The sequence below is a fragment of the Cyclopterus lumpus genome, chromosome 22, assembly GCF_009769545.1.
Source record: "Cyclopterus lumpus isolate fCycLum1 chromosome 22, fCycLum1.pri, whole genome shotgun sequence".
NCBI lineage: Eukaryota > Metazoa > Chordata > Actinopteri > Perciformes > Cyclopteridae > Cyclopterus > Cyclopterus lumpus.
This window is the reverse complement of record NC_046987.1, coordinates 17543759-17554794: the sequence shown is the minus strand read 5'-3', so window position 1 is coordinate 17554794 and position 11036 is coordinate 17543759. Positions and strand designations below refer to the sequence as shown.

General features: G+C 42.1%; 1 protein-coding gene across 1 annotated transcript; it reads left to right on the top strand.

The window, feature by feature from the left end:
- The first annotated feature begins 4 nt into the window (after positions 1–4).
- fbln5 (fibulin 5) lies at positions 5–9960 on the top strand. The gene is made up of 11 exons (XM_034563646.1): positions 5–73; positions 205–259; positions 412–460; positions 635–904; positions 4835–4957; positions 6021–6137; positions 6233–6349; positions 6796–6918; positions 7408–7534; positions 7618–7813; positions 9215–9960. The coding sequence occupies exons 1-11, from the start codon at positions 30–32 to the stop codon at positions 9374–9376; spliced, it is 1383 nt and encodes a 460-aa protein (XP_034419537.1). The 5' UTR covers positions 5–29; the 3' UTR covers positions 9377–9960.
- The last annotated feature ends 1076 nt before the right edge of the window (positions 9961–11036 follow it).

The following is an 11036-nucleotide window of genomic DNA, read 5'->3' as shown; positions in this document are numbered from 1 at the left end:
ACGTCTTTCCTTTTGAGAAACCATAAACCATGCTTTTTGAAGTACGTGGCTTCAGATTTTGCTCCTCTGCAAGGTCAGTAATCTCCCTTTTTTGGGTCTCCTTTTGCTCAACGGACTTGAATTGTTTGTGCTTTTATTTGCGTGTTTGAATGGTCACAAACTTTTCTGACTAATCTTTAAAAGCTTGATCTTCCCTCTTTGCAGGATGCTGGCAGCTTTGGTATTCATTCTGCTTTGTGTCCAGCCCGGACATGGACAGGTAACACACTGCCCTTCAGTGTTTTCATTCATTTTAAAACCCAAACTGTCAGTATGTGAAAATTGAATTATGCAGTTAAAATTAACTTTATTAAAAATCACATTTCATGAGTAGTTTTGTAGTTTGTCAGAATGTTGATCATCTCTCCTCAGACCTGCACAGAAGGTTTTGCTTATGACCGCGGGTCGAGACGGTGTATAGGTGAGAGGAAGGACTTCTGCTCATATATAGAAGTTAAATTGTGGACATGTCATTAAGGACTGTGTGAAGTAGAATCAGTTCCCGTATTCACATATAGTGAAAATTAAATGAATCGCAAGCCCACAGATGTCCTGGATGCAGCAATGGTCTTATGAGTGCACCGCTCTATTCCAGATGAGGATGAGTGCCGTACCCAGCCAGATGTTTGCCGAGGAGACATGCAGTGTGTGAACCAGAACGGAGGCTACCTGTGCCTCCCGAGGAGATTGTACGACCAGCCGTACAGATCGGAGATCCCGGCCCGGCCCGAGCCCGTTTACCCGGACTCATCGGACACCTTCCTCCCGGCTCTGCCGAGATCTGTGGAGCCCAGCTACCCCAGAGTGAGGGCCACTGCGCAGTGCCTCCTGGGGTATACTCCTGCAGAGGATGGCAGCTGTGATGGTGAGTCACTCACCGACACTGATATCAGTGGTGGAAGACCAACTGTTAATACTAGAGCTATTACGACAATGTACAAAGTAAAACTACAGAAGTATCATCAGAAAAATGTATTTAAGAATCAACAGTAACGGTTCTTGTTTTGTCAATACTGATGAATAAATGTGTCCTCAGTACTTTTAACTACTCTATACAGTTTGGTAGTTTAGTCCGGGGGTTTGGGGCCCCTCCAGTAGGTCACAAGACAAATCGATGGGGTCCTGAGATAGTTAACAGGGCAGCAAAGAGTACTTGGTTATCTTCAGGCAAGTAAACTACTACTTGGTAATGTTTTGGTAACAAAAGGTTTACAAGGCTGAAACTTCATGTCTCATAGGAACCATAAAGTGACGTGCCATGGGTGTTCACGCCATGTTTTAAGGATCATCAATGCCATTTTTTTTTTTTTCTTGCAAGAGCGGGTGGTGTCTGTCTCTTGCCGCAGCTGTTTGCATGTTTCTCATCCCTTCACTGAATCCCTGCAGTGACTCTGCCGGACAGCCCCGATATCTGCCACCTCCTGCCGTGTATCCGACGTCGGAGAGAAACTATGGACGAGGCGATGCAATAGAGGCCAGAAATGTAGTGCAAATCATCAGAGATTACGGTTGAACTCCAGGGTGAATGCATGAATCCAGTCTCGGTGCAGCTTCATTTCTGCCTTTGACTCCTCTCGGTGAGGACAAGTCTGCTTTCTGATTGATTGTGTTGAATTTCACAACGGCAAGGAATCCCAGCTGTCGGATAAACACATATCGTCTGATGATGAATACAGCTGAACATAATTCTCCACACTGTGTCCAGCCAGAACAAGCTGTTGAAAATGGCCTCCTCAAAGTCGATTTGGTGTGTTTTGGATAAATCAGCCGTGACCGCGTAATGAGTGGAAAGAGTATACACGTACAGAAGAGTTTTTTCTGAAGAGAGCTTCGGGGTTTAGCTTATGCACGAATACTGACTGTTTGTCTTCGTAGGAGAGAGATGGCCTGTCGGGGAATCGGCTCACGACCTTGTTTGGGTGAACTTACATCATCACGCTGCCAAAGATGAGGTCATGTGTTGCCAAATCTGTTCCTGGAGAACAAGCATGCCTCTGAGGCCATTCGTAACGTGTGTGTGTGTGTGTGTGGGGGGGGGGGGGTGATGTAATGGTTTAGTGGTGTATGCTGCTGTGGGGCAGAAATTACACAGACTGTGACTTCCCGTCTGAACCAGCAACAAACATTGCTTTGTGTTTTAGGTTAGGGCACTCCAGTCCATCAATGGCACCAATGTGGGAGAACAATGGAACCAATCAGGCCTTGTGGTTTCTGCATTTGTGGGCTTTGTTTTTCCAAGTTTTTTTTTTCTCCAAGCAGCGTTACGCCGTGTTATAGTCTTCTTTGCCTCTTAGCTGCTTTTCTGGAGCTCATCCTTGCACCAGGTTACACACTTTACAAAAAGACTAATATGAATCTGCCCTTTGTGGTATCCAGCCAAGCAGAGACCTGATTGTTGAAATCCATTAGCATTAACAGCCGCCATGCGTCTGAGAAGAAACTCCACCGGGTTTTAGACCCTGGCTGCAGGGATTGGCTCCCAATCAACCACGAGATTAATAGAGAAAGTTCACTAGTGTTGGGTGAGTTGGGTGTTAGTGCTTGGCTTGCAGTCGGACTATACAGTTCACTCTAAATGTGTTGGATGGGGGGGGGGGGGGGGGGGGGGGCAGTACAGACCAGTTAAGTCCTTCAACACAAGTCCCTGCTTTGCTTTGTGATCAGGAGCTTTGCCGTGTTGAAAAGTCGTTGTGTACATTGTGATTTCTTGCTGAGCATTAGACAAGAAGATTGACACTCCAATGGTTAGAGCGACGCTCCAGCCAGAAGCCAATGAGCTTAGCATTAAGACGGGAAACAAGGGGAACGTGCTAGCCATAACACGGCGTATCTCGTTTGTTTAATCCAAACCAAAAAAAAAACGAGTATAAAAAGCCAAGAAATAGTCTGGCCCGACTTGCGACCACGACTGTGTTTGTATGGATTAAACCAACAAGATAAAGAGGTGATGGTAGATGGAATTTGTTATCTTTAGATGGAACCAGACGAGCCCTCTGTTTTTTTTTTCTTCATGCTAAGCTCAGATAATCGTCTGCTGGCTCCAGATTCATATTGAAAAGATCAATCTAATCATCAAACGCTTGTAGTAAGCAAATAAGTGTGTTTCATAAATATGTTGAACTATTCCTTTAACCTGGAAACAAAAGGGCATCGTCCCCAAAAACCCGACTAAAAGACTGGGAACTGTTTTTACTTCGAGAACTACTTTCTCACAAAGAATACAAGATTAATAACAGCCATGTTTTTAGATGAACCAGAATAAAGAGGAAAGACATGTTGCTGTGAGATTTTTTTTTTTTTCCTCCTTCAGTTCTCTGTGTTGGAGGAACAAATATAATTCTATTTCTGGTTTGGTAGATGCATGAGCCGACTATGAATATGTTTTTGCATTTGCAAACTGACTTTTACGCAGGAGATGGATTGCTCGAGCACACTTTCACACACGTGAACGTCATATGACCCAGCAGCCTGAGTATTGTGGGTCAAACAATGAGTCTTTATGATTTTCATGTTTTTCCTCGAGTTGAAGGATTACATGCTCCTCTGCGGCTTGAGAATTTTTTGAAAAATGATCACTTCTAACTTGCTGATTGATGACCACATTTAGTGTATTTTCCATTCGAGTTGAGAGCGGATGATGAACACAGATGACATGTTAATCCTCCTCACCATGAGTACCTGGCATCAACAAATCTGGTGTCATCTGTTCCAAGTTTTCTGATCTGAAACAAATCCCATCGGTCTCGTCTTCCCTAAAGCTGATCAGGGTTGTCAGCGGCGACCAAAAAGCTTGTGGGCAGCTCGTGAAACGGTCTATATAAGGAGCTGAAGTGAACGTGTGTGTGCGTGTGTGTGTGTGATCTGCAGTAATGCTACACATGGGGTGCAGATGACGACCATTCAGAGAGGTTTTGACTGGTAACTGCAAGCAGGTGTCGTCGGTGTGTGTGTGTGTGTGTGGGGGGGGGGGGGGTGGGGGGGTGTAGCTATTGGCCGGTGGCCTCCTCCACCCCTGTGAAGAACCGGCGGTCCGAGTTGGCACAAAGGGCGACGGACCCACCGACAGACGCTATCGCTTATCAAAGCTGCCTGTCCAAACAAAACGCTCCCCACCACCGCTTTTCAAGAGATTTGGTGACTTCATGGTCTGAGAACCAGAAACGGGGGGTTGGAAATTCTGCTTTGTCACATCCTCATAAGGAAATATGGCTATTATGATGTAGTGTGTGTGTGAGCTGATCCAGGGGCGTGAAAGGAATTCAGATTGTAATCTGAAGAATGTTTAATCGTGTGCAAAAACAACTGTAAATGGATGCTGCATTGAAATGTTAACTGTTGTGTTAACACAGGGTGGTGAAAGATGTGCTTTCTTTCACCTTATCCTTTCACTCGTGTGTGTGTGTGTGTGTATATATATATATATATATATATATATATATATATATATATATATATATATATATATATATATATATATATATATAAATAAATAAAGAATTGTCCACAATCCAGCGGAGGAAATACCTTTCTGTTGTATTTTACACCCTATATGACATTCTTTCATATGCAGCAACCTTTCCTAACTCTGCCCGTTGTTATGACTCTTTAATGTGCTTTGACTGTAATGTAACAGTGAATTTTCCCTTCAGGGTGAAGTACTCTCTCCATATATCGAGCTATCTTGTTCCTCACATTCTCCACTCGGGATTTAACCCCTTTTTGTTTTTGTTTTCAACCACAAACAAAAGGGAAACAAACAGTCCTCTCTCTCTTCTGCTGCTTCTCTCTGTTGCAGACATCGACGAATGTGAGACGAACTCTCATCACTGTAACCCCACCCAGGTGTGCATCAATACAGCGGGCGGCTACACCTGTTCCTGCACTGAAGGATACTGGCTCATTGGCGGACAGTGCCAGGGTGAGATAAATGTGGAGGAGTGGGTGTACAGATATGAACATTGCACACACTTCACATTAGTGCTTCACGTAGAGTATACCGGTCAGTTTATTGTAAGTTTTGGAAAATCGAATATATCTATGTTCTGAAAAAGATCTGGGAGGGGCAGCGTGTGATTTCATTGATTTCTGTCATTATGGTTGATAACCTCAAGTCTGTGATGTTTTCTTTAGAATTATTTAAATCCATTCACGGAGAGGGTTTATTTCTGTCTAGCAGGTTTCTAGTTTCTGCATTAGAAATAAATAAATACGATGGGCAGCCGTGAAGGTCCAAAATGTACCTGGCAGGAAGGTAGATTGCACATGATTTGAAGTTATTGGCCTAAACCGTTCGAAAAACCACCAAGTAGTCCATTAGTGTAAACATAGGTGTGTTATGAGACAATGGTCCGCTGGGCACAGACATGCAAAAGGTCATATTGAGGCAAAACGCATAGTATTTATAGTTGTTTAGCCTCTTTTTGTTGTTTTGTGTCTCTATGTAGTTTGTATGCATCTCTGTAGTTGTGTGTGTCCTTGTGGTCAGGTTGTGTCTCTTTGTGGTTGTTTTGACTCCTTTCCTAGTCGTTGTGGGTTTCTTTGAGTCTCTTTGCAGCTGTTTTGCATCTCTTTGTACTTCTGTTGGTCATTAGTAGTCTTTTTTGCGTCTCTTTGTAGTCATTTTAAGTTTCTTTGCGGCCACTTGGAGTCCCCTCCTGGTTGATGTGTGTCTCAAATGACTCGACAATGGGTCAAGTAGGACTTCCTAAACTTAAGACCATATTACTTGTAAGACTGTTGGATAATGTAGAAAGGACAATTCTGCTTCTTGTCCTCATTTACAAAATGCCATGACACCATCTAAAAGCTTGAACAGCGCCCTCTTCCTGTTAAGCGCGGCAAACAGACTTTTTATCACATCAATAAATCATGAAGAAGCGGTGTATTAAGAAGCTGGGATTTCATTTATTTGTTATTTAACACTGTAAATATATATAATATTATGATTCATAACCAGTTTGTCTCTTTCTTTTTTTGGCCAGATATTGATGAATGTCGCTATGGTTACTGCCAACAGCTGTGTGCCAACGTCCCTGGCTCTTACTCCTGCTCCTGTAACCCCGGCTTCATCCTCAACCCAGACAGCAGGACGTGTCAAGGTACACACACACACACACACACACACACACGCACACGCACGCACGCACACTGTTTCTTTTCCTACTTGAATGTTGCTCCACTGTGGTTCCTCCAGATGTGGATGAGTGTGAGGACGAGCCGTGCACTCACGGCTGCTTCAACACCTACGGCTCCTTCATGTGCAACTGTGACGAGGGATTCGAGTTGGCGTCCGACGGAACTTCTTGCATTGGTGAGAAGAGCCGGTTGTGGTTTTAATATTTTAATGGTGTGTAATCAGTGATTGGTGAACATGTTATGACTTTGAAGCCTGTCTATAGAGCATGAAAGCTTGATATCCTATAGAGTAAAACTAATACTAGACCTTTCCCAACTGATAAACATGGAATAATATCATTCTAAATGAGCCAAACTATACATGAATCTACTACATACAATTTAGATTGAATCTAGATTTTCTTCGATGATGTAACACTGTCTTTCTATTCATCTATTTTTAATAACTGCTCATCCAGTGCAGCATCCCAGGAAGATGGAGCCTATTCCAGTATCTCAGGCTCATATTCACACTTTAATCCACAGAACTGGTTGAACCTGAACCCAAGACCTGGCCCGTTAGGCATGAGCTCTGATCCTTTATTATTATTATGTATTCATTATTTTTTTTATTCCCTGTAGACTTGGATGAGTGCAGCTTCTCTGAGTTTCTGTGTCAGCACAGATGTGTGAACACCCCCGGCTCTTTCTCCTGCGTCTGTCCGCCCGGATATTATGTGTATGAGGACGGCAGGAGTTGTGAAGGTAAAGTTCAGGACGGAGGACGACTGAATAAATGTTAGTTTTTAACGTCTTTTCGGCGTTCAGAGGGAAAATATTCGGGCAACTATGAATGAAAACATAGCTCACAAAGCTGCTATGAATTGTCTTGTGTGTTGTAATCTTTTGTAATGTTATTTAATCTGCTCTCTTTGATCACATTTAGCTTGGAATATTTTCCATCTGTCACCTAAAATGTGTCTTTAGTTGTTGTTGTTGTTTTGGTTACAACACACCTGCAATGCTACACCAAAGATATTCAAGGGACACTAAGCCAGCGTTTAGACTTGTGTATGAGCTAATGTTTAAAACAAGTGTCACCCTATTTAGTATTATTATGTACTGTCTTTGTTCTTTGTATCATTTCCAGCCTTTCACAATTACCGTATTGTTGATGCTCTCTAAATGTTGTTGTTGTTGTTGTTGATGATGATGTTTTAACTGACTTTGATTGTTGTGTGTTTGATTTTGAAGATATCAATGAATGTGACACTGGTAACAACACCTGTACAACAGCACAAGTATGTTTCAATTTCCAGGGAGGCAATACGTGCCTGGATGCTTTACAGTGTCACTCTCCTTACGTCGAAGTTAGTGACAAGTGAGTATTTCTACGCGCTCGCTCGCTGCCACACCTGTACCTGCTGCCCCGTGTCTGAACCCGGCCCTGTGTGTCCTCTGCAGCCAGTGCATGTGTTCGGCGGAGAACCCTGCCTGCAGGGACAAACCCTTCACTATTCTGTACCGACACATGGACTTGTCGTCGGGGCGCAGTGTGCCTGCAGACATCTTCCAGATGCAGGCCACCACGCGCTACCCCGGCGCCTTCTACATCTTCCAGATAAAGTCGGGCAACGAGGGACGAGAGTTTTACATGAGGGTGAGTACGTGGGAGATCCATAAAGCTGGAGACACCAAGTGTCGCCCTTTTAACGCCTTGGAGTGGCAATCTGAAATAATAATAATGATGAACGTATTGCAATATTTATACATTTGCATTATTACGTATTCTCTATTGTTTATTCACAAAAGATTTAACTATGCACACAATTCTGAAAATGTGAAGGCCTCATGTATCAACAAGACTCCAGACTACTAATAGAAATAGAATATTTGTTTTATTTTTATTGGCTCAACTATAAACACAAGTCCACTGTTTTCAAATCAACCCGGACCATTTGCTGTTTTAAGCTGATTCTCTGGCTAATAAAAAAACAAAACAAAAACACTTTAACAAACTGTAACAACTAATACCTTTTTGAGGATGTTGAGTCTTTTTGAGATGATTTGGGGATAATAACACGTTGTTTCACTCATACAGTGTGCCACATTTGTGAATAAAACAACACATTTTAGGTGGGTGCAATGCCAAAATTGAGGGTTATGGGGCCAGATTTGTTGTAAAAAGTGTGTATTTTTTTTAGTTTTTTCAATCACAAAAGAATAATAGAGTCTAAATACAAACATGCTCCAGGTTGTTGGTCTGGATGAAAGTCATGCGTTTGATCCCATTCTCACTTTATTTTAAATAAACGTGTAGGTCTGCATTTTAAAAAGATCCCACTGCAACAAGAAAAGCTTTGAGCACTTTGTTATGAGTGTGATTCGGAAAAAAAACAAAAATGATTTGGCTCTAATTTAATCAGTTTTACACACCAACAGGCCTTTTCCACAAAATGCACGTTGACGTGTCGCAGTAGAGAAAGCTCAGGCGTGAACAATACAATGAATGATGGCTAAACAGCGACATTCCTAAAGTTATGAGTAAGACCTGCACTTTTTCCTACTGTGAAAAGTCCAAATGTTTCCATTGAAAAGGGCCTGAACACCAAGTAAACACATCCAGTGGGTCGGGGGTTAATGCCTGTAAAGAAAGGGGAGGATGAAGCACCACACCTTGTCCAGTAGATGGCGCAATAGGTCTGTCTGATGTGTTTAGGAGGGGGATTTTTTTTCTTTTTGAAGATCTTAAAAGAGACTCTTTTTTTTTAGGAGGATTTCAAAGTATAACGGTTCTCTGAAGCATGAATACATGAGCACATGACCTTTAACAATATCCTTCTCAAGTTACCTGCTGTTGTCCTTGTTTAAACAAACCCTCTTCTGGCCCGACGGAAAAACCCAGTGACCTTCCTTGACTTTGCTCTTGCGTTTGCTCGTTGTAAACGTTACGACAAAAGGCCCCCCGAGACTCGGATGACGTCCTTCGTGCACCTGCTGACCGATTTCAAAGCATTTTCCTGCACCTCGTTCCTCACATTCCTTCTCCATGTCTCCCCAGCAAACCAGTAACGTGAGCGCCACGCTGGTCTTGTCACGGCCCATCAAGGGTCCCAGAGAGTTGGTGCTGGACTTGGAGATGGTCACCGTCAACAACGTCATCAACTTCAGAGGCAGCTCCATCATCCGCCTGACGGTATTTGTCTCAGAGCACCCGTTCTGAGCATCCCCAAAGTAAATGTTAAAAAAAGTGGAGCTGCAGCTGATGTCACGGTTTGTTTGAGAAAGCGCATCACCTTTTCTTTTTTTTTTCTTTTTTTTATCATTATGTCATCTTCCGTAAAGACACGTCCGATAAAGACTCAGCCAAGATCAGCTGATGGGAAAAGCATCCCGGTGCTCGAATCCCCACCCTGGTTTAATGGACACTGAGCTTTTATGGCTGCGATTATGGACTTTCAACACGGAGGGGTATTTATGGTGTACAATTTCTGACATCCTCTATTTAGAAAATGATGGGAATCACCCTCACTGAGTACCGGCGTAAACACTATACAGTTTTTTTTTTTTTCTTTTCAAGAGTTTCCCCAGTTGTCTGAGTTTTCATCCCTTCAGATGAGCTGTGAAAGTAACTTTTTATATGCCTGAATTCAAGAGCCGTCGTCGTGAGAGCCGTCAGATCATTGTCGTGTCTTTATTATTATTGTGAGACGGTTATCTGAGCTGAAGTGTAATTGTGCACTTCCATTGGCAATATTTGAAATGATGTAACAACCAGTCATTAACTGAATTATTGATCACAGTATTTGTTTTTGTCCAATAAATGTCTTCACCACACAACTGTCTCTAGTATGAGCAGAGAACACACTTTATTTCAGGATTATACGGTCATATATATATATATATATTAAATATAATATATAATATTATATATATATATTATAATTGTGTATATATTAAATATATATAGATATTATAGATATATATAGAAATATTCAGGAGGACTTTAAAAAATGGTGTGATTATAATGTTGGGACATTTGTGGATTACATACATTTCATTGCACTAAAACCAAATTTGGGATTAATTATCATATTTGTGAGATGTTACCAATTACTGTCCCCGACATGAGCAGGCTCTTGAACTCCTGAAACTACAGCAGAGGGAGGTTATGGGATTATTCACAACAAATAGTGGGGACACACATTTGAAGGTTTTTGGGGCATTTAAATTAAAGATGACAAATTTGGGAATTTGAGAGGAGTAAATCAACATTTGGTTGGGGTTAATTCATCAATTTATTAGTATCACTTTGTTTTCATGCCATTGGGGGGAGCACTATAACAAATTGTTTTGATTAGGTTACATCAATACTCAATAACAATGTACTGGCATGAGCAGGCTTATAATGTAATATTGTGGGGAGATTATAAAAAATAATGGGATCAAATTAAATAACAAAATCCGGAATTATATCGGATATTAGATTTAAATGTGACATTTTGAGGGAGCTCTTCAGGTACATGTTGGAGCACCGCATCAGTGTTGGCAACGTTGAAGCAGTTTAACAAAAGTTGGGAGCATCATGACAATGGGGAATTTGATTAAAAATAATAACTAGTCTGTAAATAAAGACATACTGGACTTGGATGGTGTTTTTTTTATACGTTTGAAGAGTAGAAAAATGACACCGAGCAGTTAAGTGGAGTAAACAAAAGAAAAAACAGAAAGCGGTGCTTTCGAGGCTCTTCGGGGAAAGAAGCGCAAACACACAGTGGCCATCCGGGAAGAGAGGGAGAGAGAGAGGGAGGAGAAGAGAGAGAGTAGGGGGGAGGGAGGAGAAGAGGGAGAGGGAGGGAGAGGGAGAGGGAGGGAGGAGAAGA

Bases quoted from the DNA above. Each gene is read 5' to 3' on its own strand.
- fbln5 (XM_034563646.1), top strand. From the start codon at position 30: ATGCTTTTTGAAGTACGTGGCTTCAGATTTTGCTCCTCTGCAAG. The intron at 4,958-6,020 runs GTGAGATAAATG...TTTTTTGGCCAG, and splicing joins CATTGGCGGACAGTGCCAGG to ATATTGATGAATGTCGCTAT. The intron at 6,919-7,407 runs GTAAAGTTCAGG...TTGATTTTGAAG, and splicing joins GGACGGCAGGAGTTGTGAAG to ATATCAATGAATGTGACACT.